Source organism: Phymastichus coffea, unplaced genomic scaffold, assembly GCF_024137745.1.
Source record: "Phymastichus coffea isolate CEN01 unplaced genomic scaffold, Cenicafe_Pcof_1.1 PCOF00204, whole genome shotgun sequence".
Classification (NCBI taxonomy): Eukaryota; Metazoa; Arthropoda; class Insecta; order Hymenoptera; family Eulophidae; genus Phymastichus; species Phymastichus coffea.
The window spans coordinates 133333-151859 of NW_026707015.1; the positions used below are offsets into that span (position 1 = coordinate 133333).

The 18527-nt window shown below is 40.8% G+C and overlaps 1 protein-coding gene across 1 annotated transcript in view; it reads right to left on the reverse strand.

Annotated features, from left to right (window-relative positions):
- LOC131673919 (RNA-binding protein Musashi homolog Rbp6-like) overlaps nt 1-18527 on the reverse strand; it is a 96509-nt gene that overhangs the window by 37949 nt on the left and 40033 nt on the right. Inside the window, exons 3-4 of the mRNA XM_058952310.1 lie at nt 3577-3659; nt 2948-3032 (exon numbers count right to left, since the gene is read on the reverse strand). Of these exons, the coding sequence (XP_058808293.1) occupies nt 2948-3032; nt 3577-3659 (168 nt within the window). The remainder of the gene's footprint in view (nt 1-2947; nt 3033-3576; nt 3660-18527) is intronic.

An 18527-nucleotide genomic window follows, 5' to 3' on the forward strand; every position in this document is an offset into this window, starting at 1 on the left:
TTGTATAAGGAATTCATTATATATATATGTATATATATATATAAATTTGTGTGTGTATATATATAGAGATGCGTAATACACATATATGCGTTTTCGTAGCCTTTCATATATATGTTTTTCTCTATGATATCAATATTAGAATACTGTTTATCCGTTGATTATATATCATCTCACATCGTTATTGTTTTGGCATTATGAAATTTCATGAAGTTATACAAAACTCGTGAAACGTATATATTTCTGAAAAGGCGTGGCGAACAAGAAGTACACAGCTCCGCGCGCCACTCCTTGACCACCTCCGCCTCCTTTAACAGCCGCGCAAATACCTTCTTGCAAGTGCGCCTTCTCGCACAAAGAGAAAACGCGAGCTCGCCACTTTTCTTTTTCCAAAGTTCCCTCTCTCGTTCGCCATTCGTCACCCCCTCCCCCACGAGACTATTTCCCTCCGCTTCCCTCTTTCAAGCACATGTGTCTGGCGTTCCTTCTTTTCTTTCTTTCTTTTCTTTTTTTATTTGCTCGTATGTTTACCTATCTGGGACCTTGTTTATCTATTTCCGCGTATACGTGAGTTTTTATCGCTTGGAATGTCAATTCCTATGAATTGAATCGTAAATTCACGAATTTTTATATACGAACAGCTCATTGCCAATTATTTATACCTACATTACTATCAACAAAGACTCTTTATAATGAATGATTATGTCAGTCATTCTGAATGAAATTTGCATAGCTATAACTTTCGTCAATTGCTATAGACTTAATCTGTGGCTATCTTAAAGTGTATATGTGGAAATTTACACTGTTCGTGTAAATATTTTTACGTATAATTTTCTATTTCAGCTCTGGGTACGATCGTATAAGAAAGAAACAAAGAAATACAGAGAAGAGTTAAATCATGACTCAAGGATGCTCACGTGAGAGAGTCTACGTCGAATGTGAGTATATCATATGCGCCTTTTTGTGCAGGGACTGAGAAAAATCTTGGCTCGAGCGCAAGAGTGAAAAATTATTTTTTTTCTGTCTTGCAAAAATGAAAATATCTGCGTATACATTTTCGTATCTGCCAATCTGTCGAGATCGCGTTAAGTTACGTAATTTATTTTAACAAGAATAAGATTGAAAAACAGCAAGAAAATCGAAAGAATGTTTTATAAAAACATATATTGAACGTAATCACACGTTTACCTTTGTTTTCATTTAGACTTTAATCAAGACTAGATCATTTCTATTATAAGATAAGTAAATTTCAGTTCGTCAAAGCAATAAATAAATCTTTGCAAAAATTCACTGAAAATTTGTACTTTGCACTACAGTAATCTAAAATTGACTACGTTTTACTTTCTACTTAATATACGTATCAGTGATATGCCTATACTTTTAATTTTAGATTGCAATAAAGATTGTATTTTCTTTTGAATAGCATTTTTGTAAACAGTTTGTTTATCAACAATACTTGACACGACAATTTTTTAAAATGCTTTAGAGTATGGTAAAAGAAATATATAAACAGCCTATTACAAGATTTAACATGACGGTTTAATTAATACTGCTCTTTTTCTTTGACTGTCAAAGTTCAACATTGATGAACACTAAATTTTTTATTAAGTCAATATTTCTACTACTTTACGAGTTTACTGTTTCTAAGAATCCATATCCAGTCTTCCAAAAGGATTCAAAATTTTATTCGCAATTACTTTGATTTTAGTTTTTTTCTACGGTCTATCGAAAAATGAGGCCTCCATTGGTATCTACAATATTCGACTAATCTTATTCTATTACTCGCGAATCTAAAACTTGAATAATATGTAACACTACAATCACAGTGTTCATAATCTGAGCTTATCGTCGCAGTCTTTTCTTAAAACACAAGTTTTGAATTCATCATCTTACATCCAATTTTTTAACTACACTATGATTGCACTTTTTGATATGTCAATGCTAATCTTTTTTAAAGCTGATTGAAAGCATTTCACATTTTTCATTATCAACGAACTTTTTTCGCTACAGTAATGTTTAACAAATTATATTTCTTCTGTAAAATTGTATTCTACTTTGTCATTTGGCACACTTTTTATTCAACGAAAATTTGTTGTCTCGATGTTTATTCATTTATCTTTCGAAATACTACACTACTAAGTGGCACATTAGAGTAAATCACAAGACATTTTTCGTTGTACCAAAATTTGTTTTAAAGGCTGTAAATACTGATTGTAATAACTTTAGTATTTTTAATATACGTACAAAAAAACTTGCAAGTATTGAATTCTAGATTCGTAAAAAATGTCTACAAGTACAATAGTAATATCCGAAAATCCCGATTTCAACGTTGAAATACTCTACTCAGATCATTATCAACTTGCTTGAATTCGACAAAGCAAAGAGACAAAACTAAAAAAAAAATAAATTTTTTACTGAGGCCTAGTCAGGGGCGTGAGAATAGTCGTCGGTCATAGCCCAATAGTATGACCAAGCGGATGATAAACGGCGCCCATGTCGAGGCCCTGAACGCCTAACAGATCGCTCATGGAGTAAGTCAAGCTGGCGGCCCTGGAGGCCGCGGCCGCGGCGGCGGCTCCCGGATGGGGCCTGTAAGCCGCTGCGGCAGCCGCGGCGGCCAAAGCCCGCTTGACGTCGTATACGGCTTGCGCTGCTGCGGCGTTTGGCTGCGCAGCGGCAGCCGCGGCTGCAGCGGCATACTGATAGCTCGCAGCCGCGGCCGCGGCAGCTGAAGCCGAGGAGGCGGGTGACGGCTGGGTGCTGCTAACGAGAGTCGGGGCGAGCAGCGCGGCTGCGGCGGCCGGATGATGGTGGGAAGTGGTGGCGGCTGCAGCGGCGGCGGCCACGTGGGCCGCGGCCGCCGCTGCAGTCGGGGGCAGGGGGTACGGCGCGTAGCGGTAAGACGCGGCGGCTGTCACTGTGGGGGGCTGGGCGACCATCACCAACTCACCGTAAGCACCTCGGCCGGCTGCCCGCGTCTTCGCCAGGTTCGCAGGTAGCATCACTTCTTTTGGCTGCGCTTTCTTGCATTCAACCTGCAATGTGTACGAATAAACAAATGTCATATGTCTTTTCAGTCGAATCGTTATTAGTATTATCCACGACGCTTTCCACGCAACAGGACATTAAGTCTGACTCTTTTTCCCTTGTACTACTTAATGTTACTTCAGCAACTCGTGTTTGTACATTTCGCAGTTTCAAGAAACTTTCGACTGAATAATGGTTTCCAATGAGCATCGCAAGTCCAATTACTATCATTGAATATTATGCGCATCTACATGCGCATATTAAGCTTGCGACGTACATATACCGTCAGTGTACATCTGGACATAGCCAGGAACGCGCATAGGCGAGATGTTCGCCGTGGTGTGTGCCAAATACAAATAATCACGTTCGAAACGTATACATGTGCGGGCGAAATGTGCAAGTATTCGCGAACGTGGATGGAGGTTCCCTGATTATACGCGAAATTAATTCTGACCGCGGGGTCTCGTAAAGAATAAGCTAAGCGTACAAACCCCTCGGAGGCAGTGAATTGTATATATACGCAAAGAAACGGAACTATGTGCGTCTACTTACCATTTTGTTGTTGATCTCGTGGAAATGAATTTCGCACACTTTGTCGACGACGTCTTCGCTTTGAAACGTGACGAAGCCGAAACCTGAAACAGATAAATCGGTAGGCGTTGAGAATATATATTTTTATTCAATACTTTAATTGTAAAATAGATATTTTCGCGAGAGCAACAGACTAGTGATACTGTCAAAAATCTTTTTGAGTTTCAGTCGGTCCAGAATTCAGATCAATTAAAAATCAAGAGTTATTAAAGACTTCCTATCGCTTTTCTAAGATGATTTTAAACTTATCTGGCAACACGGTGGGCCACGGTAACTTAGACATATTCTATCTGTCTATCTATCTATCTATCTCTCGTTTAGTCTGTCTTTCTTGCTCTTGGGTCACTGTGGCTTGAATTATTCAGAGCTCCCGGGAGTTATGAATCCACAGGCACGATGACGCTTGTGATTACGGCAGCGAGTTAGTGCGCGAAGACTCGCGCTGTAATTAAGTACGAAGCGACCAAAGGTGCAAGCTACTTCGCATAACTCCCACAAGTAAGAAGACGAAACAGAAAGCTAGGCTTATGTCAACATAAACATTGCGGAACTTAAACGCTTGCCTTTTTATTTGTAGGACTCTTTTTTTTAAAGTAGCAAGAAGGCTCTCGTGTAAAAACTGCTGACCCGCAATTTTCACGTACCAGAAGAAACTCGAGGATAATAACGAGAAAATACTAGCTTTGCAGTTCTAGGAAGAGATAATCTAGAAATCTCTCGAATCTTATATTCCAGTTTATTGTAATTAAGAAGAAAAATATCCTGTGGTGTTCAAAGTACTGAAAAAAGTGTATATTCATTGTGTCAACTCTACACGCTTCGATGTAAATGCCATTGCTGCCACTGCTCAGTCCTTTAATGATCATGTTACAAACTTGTTAAGATGTCCGTTCAAGTGCAGCCGAGAGAGAGAGAGAGAGAGAGAGAGAGGGAGAGAGAGAGAGAGAGAGAGAGAGAGAAGGGAAGATTTACTTCATTTACGTAATTTATAGTATTGTCTGTATATATACTAGTCAGCTACATAGAGGACAGAGCTGTTGCCGAAGTGACTCGACTCAGTGTAACACTAAACTAGTTGCCACCGCGATCTATTAAGCTGGTTCACTCCCAATCCTGTAGGGCTTTTCCTTAATAGGTCCTTGTGCGCAATATCATGCTCATCCCCTTACGTGCGGGTTGCTAAGAAGCCAATAATTGTTCTTATCGCACAACTCCCTCGTCTAATGTATTATCATGTGAATGGACCATTGCGAATAACTACTCGCATAACGATTAATGTTATTTTGTTTCGGTCATGGGGAATTTATGATAGAATATCTCTAAATTTTAGAAGATCAAATATCAATTCTTCTACTTCAGGATTTGCAAGAAAATACATCCACGTCCTTATAAAGGCAGTTCTTGCAATTAGTAGTAAGGTATGTTTCAGGTCAGACATACGACGGTGCCATTGTTTGGTCTGTTGTGCTTGATTAAATCCAAAACGGTCGTAATGAAGTCGAAATTCCAGACGCAATACATGGTCTAGCCTGCCGATATCAAGCACGACTTGGCTTGATTCGTTTTCCTTTTCAAGGGGTAAGGCCAAAAGTTATATATGCCAACGAATTTATTGCAGCCCAGTGTACGCGCTGCTCGCGCGTTTTACCGCCTTTCCAAGCAAATGACGCGTGCTCACGGCGATACGTCGCGCGGAATTAATGCGCTCACGTCTACGCGCCGCTGCACCGTACAAATTACATTTACGCGGCGGCGGCCAAGCCGGACGCAAATGATATTCCGATTTCCTAGGCTAGCTGGCTATGCCGTCGTATAGCTGTATCGTATATAGTAGTAGTTGTAGTAGTTCGGCAAAATGTATCGCACGGCCAGCCGTTGCACTGTGTTTTGTCACGCTAACGACCTGCCCTCCTCCCCGAGCCACGAGCTGCCTGCTGCCGTCGTTGCGCTCGATTGATTTCCGATTAATGCGTTGACTAGACTCTTTTTTTAAACAATGATTGACTTGCTTTTAGTTTAAGATCATATTTCTCTTGCCGACTTTTACCGAGACTTTTGTATTTTATTCTGAAATGCTTAATGACGCTCAGATAAATCATGAATGCTAGCGCGTAAGTGGGAGTCTCGTTAAAGCACTGAGTAAAAAGAAAAAATTTAACGAAATTGCAAGAGAGCAGATGAAAAAGTATATTACAATTGTATCCGCAATGGCGGCAAGAATCTCAATAAATTTCACGGGGGCGTCCTTTCTTATTCGAAATTTTCATAAGAGAATATATACATATATATGTATATGTTCAAAGTCTCGAACCGAGGGCGTCAGTTTTGCCCGTGCGGTAGAAGAAAACTGCAGGCTCAGCGTCACCCGCTCACTTCTCTCTCTCCCTCTCCCTCTCTCTCTCTCTCTCTCTTATAAGGAGCTAGAGAGTTGGACGACAGATGTGCTCATCGGCAATAAAAGTGAAAAAAGCGAGTTTTTAGTTCAACGCTTAAGCGGCGCGGTCTATGGGTAAGGTTTGAAGAAAATTGTTTTTCAATAAGACCGTAAACGATCGAAGAGGCTACACCGTCGCGCTGAGCCAAGGCAGATGAAGAAGTGAGACAAGCTCCGCCAGCACTTACTCGCTCTATTTCTTTCTCGCTCGAGCGTATAAAACGTATGACTGGCATAACCGAATATAGTTCTCACTTTTTTTAATCTCCGCGTGCATGAAAGATGGTTATGGGAAGTTTTTCTTTTTCATGATGAAAGTTTATCCATATATCCTCGACACATGATATTCTAAAGAATAATTGTCAGTCTACGCGAGTATACGTCAACCCTACAACAAACACTCAACTTGAACTTTATCATAACGTTACTCTTAATTCTTTACCTGAGTCCTTTTGTTGAATTGTATTAAAATTTGAATGGCACACGTGCTTACAAGGCATAGAAAAAAGAAACGATAATGAAACAATACGAGCTAACAAGGACATCGCGTGCACGAGTCTCCCACCTCTTTTTTGCAGCAGCCTATTTTCCGTAATTCATTGCCTCATTATCCTCTCTTCATACACGTGAAAGAGAACGAGCGAGCAATGCGAAAAAAGTAGTTCTCCTCCACACTTTGCCACCCCGACTCACCTCCCCGTTTGGCACTTGACACCGTCCATTCGCAAAGTGCCATTTTTTTGTACCTCGTTCGTGTAGCAGCGGCAAAAATTTTTTTCTCACTCTCTAGTCGTTGAAACGCGCTTTTTTCTGACGCAGCTTATACGCATCATCGAGCATAATGGCCGCACGCGTGTCAACATTTAAAAGCTACATGCTATGTAGCTCGAGTTTCACGTGCACATAGAGAAAAGGAGAGAGGCGTTCATTTAAAGTGTTAAAAAGGTTCCTCTGAAGGTGTCCTCAGCGCGACTTCAAACTCGCAAATGGATACTACTTGTCGCACGAGCATAACGCGTGCTCGCCTGACTTCACTCTCTCTTCCTCCCTCTGTATATGTACGTGTTTTTGCCGCTTTCTCGCTTGACTTTGCTCTTTTCCGTCCCTTTTTTTCATTCTCTTTTTTGCGCGCGCGACAAAAGAACGCGCCAGCGATATTACACTTGCACTGCTACGTTCTATCTACGCTGCACACAAGATTGAAATTGTTCTATTTTCAACGCTTACGCGTACGTTGTATATACCTTGCTAAAAGTTGTAAATTATATAAAAACATTAAGTTTTTCTACTAAAAACTGGGCTAAGTGTTTTTATGACAATGCGCTTTCCACAAGCTATTTCTATGAGAAGGTTTTTCTTTTACATACCTAAATTATGATTAAAATGTTTTGCATACTTATTTGTATACATAGAGATCAGATGACGTAACAAAGACGAATTAATATCATTTCACGACAATTGGTCGTTTGTCGAATTAGCATAACTTGGCTATTACTCAAGGAATCTAGCTAGTCCGACAGTCGGTGTAGTCTGATAAGGCACGGCAACGATCTTCAATTAATCTCCCATTCGTTGGTCGATGTTAGTTCGCTTTCTCTCTTTCTCTTTCTCTCTCTCTTTTTCTCTCTCGAAAAAAAGCAACTAAAAGAATCGCTTGAGTACTTAGAAAAACGCAACGACATGGAATTAAGAATAGATGCACTCTCGGATAGTTTCGAGTTCCGTTTCGCTCGAGAATAGTGCTGGATTACCAGTGAAACTGAGTCAGCGCCACTCGCTCGCGCGCGCAAGATAATGCGGGAAAAGCTCGGCTTACTCTTCTCCCTGTAATTCCTTGTTAAATATCGTTCCGCGCGTATAAATGTTACAACAGTGCTATCTTATTAAACGGTGAGCAGTTACCGAGCGAAAGAAAAAAAACAGATCAAATCCAAATTATAATTTAGCCACTAGTAGAGCAGCCAAGTTTTTCTTTTTCTTTTCTGTTTAGCTAAAGTTTCGCATGGAAAAAACGACTTAACGGAGAGAAATGCGGAAGACAAAGACGACTTCTCCTCCCATTGAGAACGTAGTCTTTTTATTTGATTCCACAGTTGCTAATTTCAACGGTTCTCTTTCTGGACAAACTTTGTCTTCTCTTTCTAAAAAAAGTAGAGTCTTCGTTGAAATAATTAAACATTCGTTAATTCGAGAAATTAATTAAGAAGTCAAGAGGACTGAGAACTTGATGCTTAGCAGCTTACGATACTACAAGTAGAGCGAACGGACGTAAAACTTTGCTTAGGAATTAACAATTTATTGCATTGAATAATTAAATTATTGAGAAAACTTGTAATTCAACCAAGTTGCACGATACATTTCTAATAAAAAATAAACAACTAGAGTAGATAGTTCCATAGTTCTAATGGAAGAAACACAAAGGTACAGGCCGCAGAGGACATTGACGTTGTCGTCGGCGAAGGTTGTAACGTCGAATTGTTCGAGTCTCGTAAGGCGCCGCGTACACGCCAAGAAGTTTTAAGTCGGCGTCGTAAAGCGCCAATAGTAACAGTTATTATCGGTCAGACTCGAGGCGCGCGCAAGAGCTACGCGAGACAGGAAGTTAGTGGCCAATAAACGTCCGATCGCGTTACTACCCCCAGGCTGTAGTATCGCGACTTACTCTCTTGCGCGTTTCTTTTTCCCTGGTGCTTCTTCTTTTCGTCAATGATTGATGTCTTGCTGAAACCAATTTGTTCTTGGTCTCAAAAATTATAATTTCTATTTTCAAGTACAAACTAATTGAATCTACAATGTTGTTTCTAGTTTCGGCTGCAAAATCTCTTTCCTTCAGAGTTATAAACTCGCAAGCAAAGTTTCAAAGTTTAAAAAAAATAAAATAAACGAACGTTGCTCTCACCGTTACGGAACTAATTTCCATTTCAACTCCACATCGATCGATAGCTAGCAGGTACTTAATAAACTAGGCCGCAGATTGAAATTTGTTACAGCCGCCTCTCAATTCTCTCTCCATCAACGAATTAATCTTCTTAGAATTCTTCTGAGATATAAAGAGACGGAAGAAGGTGAAAAAACACCTCACTGCCGGAAAAGTCGCGTAAGCAAGGAAAAGAAAGAAAAAACAGTGAAAGTACGAATGGAGGTTGCTGTTATTTATCGGCTTTGAAAGTGGTCAACGGCGGTGCCCGTATCTTGCTGGCCACTGGCTAGCGTTGGCGAGATGGGGTATATTTGTGTTTCAGGATCCGCGGCTGTTTGTCTTTCGGCTAATCGACGACGCGTTGGTGGTGATGGCCTCGCTGGATCGGGTAAGCCGATTGTTGACTGTCATAGCGAGACTTAATGCACAGCCAAGAGCAATAACCGGCCGCAAGTCAACGTGTTAGCCGGTAAAACTATGTTGCTTCGTGCCCCCTTCTTCCGCCCTTATTCTCCCTCTCTCAAAGTTAATTCCAAATAATGTTGTTGCAGGTTAAACTGATTTATACGTGTAGTGTTTATAGCGCGCTTAATCTTTTAAGCACGATGAAACGCACGTGAAATTACAGTACAATAATCCGTAGGGAGGGGAGAAGGGATAGAAATATTATCGAATTATTAAAGCTAAATATTTACGTAAGATACCCTCGATTACCGCTAATAAATAACTTTCCGTTATTACTGTGGTTCACAACGATATATTTATCTCACATACATCGCCAGTAGTACAAACACCGTTTGTTCCGGCAAATCATCCGAGATCTCTGGCGCACGTAACGTGAAATACGAAAGCTCTTCTTCCTCTTCTTCTCCTTTTTCTTTCTTCTTCTTCTTCTTCTTCGTCTTCTTCTCCTCTGAAAGTTGGTGCAATCGACATTATACCGTCATTGGCAATGCGCATATTTCCAGGTGTGCTGGCACGAGTGAAAGCTGAGTAGTGGATATCAACTTGTTGATTTATTGCGACGACCGTAGCGAGTCTGCTGCGGTTCTGCGAGCGCAAGCGCGAGACTATCACTACTTAATGGCCGGCCTGAAAACCCGTGCATCACGCTTGCCACAACGAATGAATAAGCCAACTTAAGCCTCTTGCTCCTTGCACGGGCGGTTAACATTCGTTTTGTCTTGAGCTTGCTGCTGCTACTGCTTGCTTCTTATTCAGCGTTATAGGCCTTTGTTAACATTGATCAGCAGCTACTAGCCCAATTGATTCTGCTGGCTCGAACGTGCAAGCAAGTACCACCATTTTTACGTCTTTACGCAATTTCGCATCAATTATGAGACATTCGGTGTCGATTGGTGGATAGCCATTTCCTTATGAGCGTGCGCGAGTACAGTCCTTGTACACTGCGAGCTATACATTGATGAAGATATCGATTTCACGTCTTAGCTTTTTGAAGCTATCGAGTACTCTGCAGCAGTTACACTACTAATTTTTAATTTACACCGTGCATCAGTTTTCATGAATATTAGCAGAAGGGCTAGTTGCGAAATATTATGAAAAATTGTATGAAAAATCGTTGAATTATTTATCATCGACAAGTTCTACAAATATGATCGTTTGCACTGACGAAATTCATTCCATACTTATCAAATTCTGAACATGCGTAAAGTAATCGCTTTGAAAAGTAAAGAAAGCCCTTTCCATCAGATTATGACATAAAATCAACGAGTCAAAGAACTTCCTCTCAATCCATCCATTATCGAAGGACCATGTCGTGTGGCTTCGCTCCGCGCACGAGGCTTGATTTTCGTAGATTATCGGTCGGACTGAGCCAAGCTGTTAATTCGAATTTCCGATAACGACCGCAGCGAGAAGTTTCGCCCAATGATAAAAGGTAAGTAGTTTGATCCTAGTTTGGTCCAGTTTCAATTCACGATATGGCATCGCGTGCGGAAGCTTGTGCAGAGGACTTCTTCGTTCAACTTTTTGTACCCGATTCCGAATACAAATTATATGTATTACTTGATATTTACACATACTAATTAAGTTTTCTTTTTCAGGGGGATCGCCGAGGATCGCAATGATTATTTTGAGTGGCCGGTCATACTTTTTGCATTTTTATAGCGACTATTGTAACGATCATATCGTAAACGTTTATTGTTATAAGTTTAAGCGTTTTTTGCATTCATCTGATTGAAGTATAGATAATGATAAATCTCAATATCATGTTACATCGGAAAATCGCAAGCAAAGACGAGATGCAGCAAAGCAAATTGACGACGCAGAAGAAACGCAAAAATGCTATTTCCGGAGCACATTAGGTATTGTTCTGTGTCGAGAAATCGTTCGAGAAACACGGGCTGAGAGCGATGCGGACATTGGCAGCTTTACGAGCGCAAGTTCGAAATCTGGCTGTATACTGGCTGGTTAGACCGGTGAGCTGGCGCACACGTGCGCACAAGATATGCGCAACTACAAACTGCAGTTTGCTCGTTGGGTATGCTCGTGCAGTGGCGACGGAGCTTTTGTACTTTTCAGCGGCAGAGTCGCCTGGCGCGCAGATTAAGTGTTACGCGTAGTCCGAAGATTATGCGGCTCGCGCGCGCTATGTTGAGTAAGATGTGGTATAGTTGTGTGCGCGCTGCTTTGAGTGGAGAAGAGATAAAAAGAATTGAAAGTGCCGGGATTTTGTTCTCGTTCTTTATTTTTCCACGGGATTTCGTGGTCGCGAGAACCGCTCACTCGTTAGGGTTTTACTATCCAATTTCATTAATGAAGAGTAGAGAACTTGGGCGGGCTAAAGCTATATTTCCATGCAGCTGTTGCATTATAATATCGATCGAAGAGCTCTCTCCTCGCATTAACCTTTATCTTTTGTGATAAAGTCAATTAGTGCACCTTTAAATTTACCATGGATTTCTCTGACATTTATTACTTATTTCATGTTTCAAACATTAACGTTTGAATATATACTTTTTGCTGATTTCACAAAAGTTGGAGGTTCTATATTCCATATGAACTGATTTTATGTATGTTATTTATTAAAAGGTTTAACCGATTTTGATGGAGTAGTTTCATTTGAATAACTTTGGGAGTTATTGCAAAAAAATATTTGAAGCCGGTCGTTTTTTGCAAAAATTACTTGTATACGTCATAAAACAAAAGCTTTAAATAATGAAATAGCGCGTTTTTTAAACTGGATTTCAAAAGATTAATTTGAATGTAAGATATCCCAGTATAAGTTCATGGAATATTTAAGCAACACATTATAGCGTTATAGTTTCATATTCGGCTCCTAGCAAAGTGTTTCGCTCTGTCATGTCACATTAACTCAGTAAAAGTCATTATCGTCATCGATATTTCCCTATAATCGCCTTGAATCGGCGACCGCTGCTCTCATCGAACATTGTAAATAATCGCTCGCTCTCTCGCCTGGGAGCCAGGGATGCGCTAACACTCCTCTCTTCATTTATAGAGCAACCACAATCAACATCGTGCGTTTACTCTTGTTGGTCTTCTTCAGAAAGGTCTTCGCTTATCTTCGCCAACACATCTCTTTCTCTTCGTTGAGCTGAAAAAACTTAGGCGAGGCACCATCCTTAATCTATCTACTTCGCGAAAAATAAGTAACTTGTATGCGGATGGATGTGGCTTTCTTTGATTGAATATATCATTGGTGGCGTCATTCCGCCTCGAACGGTAGAGTTTAGTTCCCTATTCATATGCGAATCGTTGCATCACTGTATCCGTCGTACGTCTCAAGGTCTTTTAGAAAATACAATAGCCAATCTAGAGCCTTATCAATTTTGACCCTGAATTCGTTTTTCATATTTTATAATTACTCAAACACCTAACAAGTAAGTATCTTACAACATATATGTTGATTTTAAATAAAATTAACCAATTGCATTGACGAATAAATAAATTCCTTTTCAAAAATGCAGCGAATGTGCAGAATTACGTTAATGGTATATTCGAAAAAGGAAGTAGCAGAGAAAAATCAATAGAACGTTAATTGTCCTAATTCCTCGTGGGAGAAATGACAGCTTGCGCTCACTGGTAGTCTACGGCTTATGAAGCTTTCAGAAATAACGATAAGCGTCAATTGCTGCAAATCCAATTTAATTTGGTCCTTTTAATTTTTATTTTAGGGCAATAAACCCTTCACTTTTGAAATGGTGATGCGACTCAAAAGCTAGCTGGTTCTTTTAAAAAATATAGCAAAAATCGAAAGATATTATGAAAAATCAAAGAACCAAAACAAACGGTGTGACAAAGGTTGGTGCATTGAATTTATCGTTTAAATATAGAAGATATATCAAAGTCGAATGGCTATTCAACCACAAAGTCGTTTTCGTGATCATGCTCAAAGTGACTAACGATTGGAAAACGTACGTGTAACATCAAAATAGTCGTCCGCACTTCACTAGTTCATAAGAGAACTTGAATAAGAAAGAAAGAGTAAACGGGTAATCCTAATAAAGATCAAATTGACTGTAAAGATAATTTGGAAAATGAATCAGAGGAATAAAAACACCACTAATTTTCAAAGTTTCAATCTTTCAACTAGATAGTCCCGTCAATCTAATTATTGGCAATTAAAAAAGAAAAGAAAGTAGCAGCCGAGCACAGAGAGTAAGAGAAAGAGAAACAAAGTTTGCGCGCGCTATGCAAGGAGAAGTTGCGCGCGGGCGCGTTTCTTTAGTCAACCAGAGATCAAGATAGAGAGGCGAGAATTCAACGAACCAACGAGAGAGAGAGAGGGAGAGAGAGAGAGAGAGATCGCTTAATTGCTCGAACCTAATCTAAGAGAGTGCGTCGAGAAATAGACGCGATCATCGAATTGGCCTGTGTGGATCTTTTTTGGAATTTTCCGCGGCATGGAATTGGATAAGATGAATTAAAGGAAGTTTACTTTTATTCTAAACTTCTAGTCAGATAAAAACTGACGGTTCATTAGTGAATGTCGAGAGTAAAATATAGCAATAGCAGCTGGAACAAATGTAAAAAGAAAATATGCCCACTCTCATTGTAGATTCTTGATTATGAGCAATAACGAGGGTGTCACGATCTCACTCTTAATCAGGGTATAGGGGGTGCAGTCATCGCCGTCGCCTAATATCCCCACGCGAGCTTTCTCTGTCTGTTTCTCTCTCTTCCTCGCGCCCCGAAATAATGAGTCTCTCGCAATCAGCGCGCCAACGCCAGCAGAGTGAGAAAGGAAATGTTTACGCTGCAATTACTACAATGCCCGTCTAGTTTCTTCACCTCTTCCAAATAGCTAGCGCTTCGTATACATGTTGATATTTATGCGCAATCAGCGCGTTTCCGTTGTTTTGCGGATCTGGAATTCAGCTATACCACGTAATCGTCAATTTGCAATCGAGTTTATTTGAAAATTTAGTACGCAAAGATGGAGCCTGATCATCAATGATTCAAACGCAAATGGCAATTGTTTGATAATCGGATGATTTCTACGCGCTCTAAATTCCACTTATATAGTCAAATTAGCCCTCGTTTCCAGCTTTGCCATGCAATTCTTCTTGCTCATGAAATTGTCCGTCGTTCAATCGATCTTTCTTTTTGCGCGTTCACTGATCGATAAGTAGGTTATTGATTCGCACGAATTAACAGCGTATTGTACAGGGAATTTGGCCAGCAATAGGAAATCAATTTTGTAATTAGTTGCGCGAGCTCCAGCGCCATCGTTGCTACGCGTTATAGTTATACGAGTGTTCATCGCTTCGAAAACTTCGCGCATTCTCCGCTATATTTATCAAAGTCGAGGAGTCTGCGAACTATGACCTTGAGTAATCGAATTTTCAACGAAGGAAAAAATATCCATAAATACTCGTTAAATTTTATTTTCTGCAGTTCGAGACGCTCATTGAAATTTAATATCTTCGTTTAGTTTCACCAAGCCAATTCCGCACGAGGATGCACCACTCCTTCCAGACGAGGAAAACTTGCCAGTAGATATTTGTAAGAGCGTAAAAGTCAAACTGACCGCGCTGCTGTTCCTCCTCTTCTCTTCCCTCCCCCAAGTTAAATGTTCTTTCAGCAAAACTTTTATTAGGAAATAATAAAATACGCGCGTATGTGTGTGTATGTCTGTTTCTGTGTGTCTGCAAGCAAGACTGCTCTATTCGACGTCGCCTTTATTTACTGAGCAGGTTTTATCGCGTTCGCCTTGCATTTTACAGGGAGAGAGAGAGAGAAAGTTCTTTGGCAAGCGTATCTTTTGGTTACTTAAAAATTGTTTGTGAAAATTTTTCTTTATCGCTTTTTTATTACACAAGCGCCCAATTCGATAAGGATTATCGAGATTCGTGTGGATAATCTAGTACTTTCAAACGTCTTCCTCTCTCTTTCTTCAGCTATTTAGGGCGTCAGTATAAATGTAGATACGACTTTTTCTTTACCTGCTGTGTATATGTATGTATATCGTATATCTACTAGCAAAAGTTTTTCGATTGCGCACTTGCCTTGACAACGGTAGCGAGCTGGCCCCGTCTCAGTTGATAGAGTATTTTTATGAAATACCTTTGGAAGTCCTTTATTTGTGTTTGTAGTACGTATTTACAGACTCGCGAATAAAAAAGTCGAAGCTCGCAGGAGGCACTTTTTATGTTCAGACGCCAGAAGTTCCACAGTACAATCTGCATTGCTGATTTTTATTCTTCTCTTTCCCTCTCTCTTTTTCTTTCTCCCTTTCTCTATCTCTCTTTCTCTTTTAAGAAAACTAAGTGATTGATATTATTTTCATTCAGTTGAAAACGAATCTTCAAATTCTAAAAATAAAACTTGTTAAAGTTTGAATTCGTTGAAATTAACACGTCGAATTTTCCCTTGCAACCTTATTTTCCTTGGTATAAAATTGAAGGGCGGACAGGCAGGATGTTATTGCAAGATTGGCTATCAGCAGTGGTATTCCTACCTCTTAGCTCATTGCGGCTGCTCTAAGGGCGTTACGTGTAGAGGATGTGAGAGGGAGAGAGAGAGAGAGAGAGAGAGGGAGAGAGAGAGAGAGAGAGGGAGAGAGAGAGAGAGAGAGAGAGAGGGAGAGAGAGAGAGAGAGAGGGAGAGAGAGAGAGAGAGGAAGATAGAGAGTGAATCGACGAGAGAAAACTCGTCGAACGAATCGAAACTATCGGGTAATTCCATCACAGCACTCCTCCTCATCTCTCTCTCTCTCTCTCTCTCTCTCTCTCTCTCTCTCTCTCTCTCTCTCTCTGTCTCTCACTCGCAGCAATCGTTCAATTATAATGCAAGTCGCGTGCAGATGGATCGATAAAACTCGTTGTCGTGGCTTCTCTTGTTTCTATTTCCTTAATCAAGGCTCGGTATATGCGAGTGTTTGTTTTTTAAGATTCTCCAAGTGTGTAAGACGGGGCGCGCTGGCTGCCCTCGAGAGGCCCTTAAAAAGATTAACGTGGTGTCATCAAGTCCTCTAACATTCCGGCAATTCGCAAGATAAATTACAGAGTTGATTGCGAGCGAGATCAGAGGGCGAGGAAGGAAACGGGAGAGAGAAAAGCGAGCGGGCGAGCAACAGCAGCACTAGCAGCAGCAGTAGCAGCAGCAGCTCGGAGGATGATGAGTCTAGGTCTACTGGGACTTCGAGCATAATAGAGGCGGATACTTGCCTTTGCCATGGCACACGCATTATTCTCGTTACGCGAAAGGCTCTCTTCTCAGTCTCTCACGTTTATAAGCTTTACAGCGTCTTTGCTGTTTTTCCGCGCAAGCAGGCGACCATTTCTCTTTTGACTTTAGCCAGCGTTGTTAATATGTAAGGTTAGTTTATTGGTCAGCAAATAATGGTCCGAGAAGGATCGCGTTTATTGCCGTGGATGAGCCGCGATGCTTTCTGTTGATCGCGCAAAGAATAAGTTCGAGAACAGAAAAGAAATGAATCAGCGCTGCCGATAATACCACGCCTGACTATATCCTCGGCTTACTACTAGACGCCTGCGTCTATCAAGCCGAACATTACACTTGCAGGTGCACGCGCGGAGTCTGCGCTAATTTCCGCGATCAGCAGATAACAAGTAATTTAGATGAAACATTGTTCCGGAAGGCCAAAATCCATGGAGATTAAAGGCCGCCGTGCACTGCAGCTACATCGACGACGAGATCGTTGCGTTCAGTGGTAGTGGTAGTAGGCGCGCGCTTGGCGAGATTGACCGGACTTAATTATATCGCTATCCATAAGCCTAATGTAGCGCCGGTTTGGCTCGAGCGTCAGCGTATAGCGCAGCAGCGAGCATACCAAGTACAATGGCAGAGAGAAGGGTCAGTGTGTAGAGCTAGCGGAAACGACTGGTGCTTTGCCATTAGCCTCAGCGTCGTCTTCGGCGAGCTGCATTACATTAGGTATAGCGGCAAGGGAGAGCGAGACGAGTTACCACAGTAATCTCGGCTATGTGTATCCATTTAGGCTGCGGCATACACGCACACAAGAGCGTAATCCGAGCTTAATTGTCCACTGCGAATCAGTGCGCAAGCGATCTCCTGCCCATCCTCCAGAAGCAATGTCGAAGATGCGCTATATTCTATTTCAAGCAGCGACGCGCGAGTTTGCCAGGAAATGCAAGCAGCGAGCGCGACAAGCGTACAGTAGTAAATTCATTGTAATTAGTTTAGTTGGAAAGCACGGTAGCGGCGCGGTCGAGTTGAACGCAATTATTTCAGGTGTTTCCAGGCGCTCTCGTTCGCACAATGAGTAGGTAGAAAATCATTGCGCGAACCCTGCTGAAGCTGTCACAAAAAGCCACGCAGCTGCAATTGATGCCCAATTTTCGAAGCTCAATATTTTCGACTGATATGTAAAGCCGTCCATACCACCATGGATTATTTACATCAAATATTTAGTCGACAAATATTTTCGACGTTAATCCTACGTCAGATTGTCAATTTGGCCAGCAAGCTACCTTAGCAGATTGTCATTGAAATGAAAAATATAACGGGTAATTGTATTTATTAATAACTTGTGATGTAGCGTGTTATCTGTTACGATTTAAGGCCAGTCTATCGGAAAATGGAAATTAAGTAAAAGTAAATGAGAGAGTACTGCCTCGAGGGTTGGCACTGAAAATGATCTAATGAGAAACGACGAAGATAAAGAGAAGAACAGAGAGTTGTCGTCTTTGACGAAGCAAGTTCTTATGCGGATACGCGTTTAATGAGAAATTAGAAAAAGCGATTAGAGCGTTGAGTATATTGATATTAAAAGTAACTGCGTAAAATTCATTGATAGAGTTCATCTGAAAAAACTTGTATTATTCAATTCATTTTTATTTTAAGAAAATAAATCATTGTAATCTTTGTACAAAATTGCAGAATAAGTTCATGGAATAAACAATATGGTAAAATTAATCGTTTAATTCATCTCAACTAGAAGATTTCGTAGTAAATGCCCCCTTTGTCGCAACTCTTTGCTGAAAATATTACGGAACAGCTTAATTATCGCTTGTCCATTGAGCTAAAAAAAAGATCAACGTTTTTCATGAAACTCGTTGGGAATGTCAAAGCCAATAAAGCCCATGATCAAAG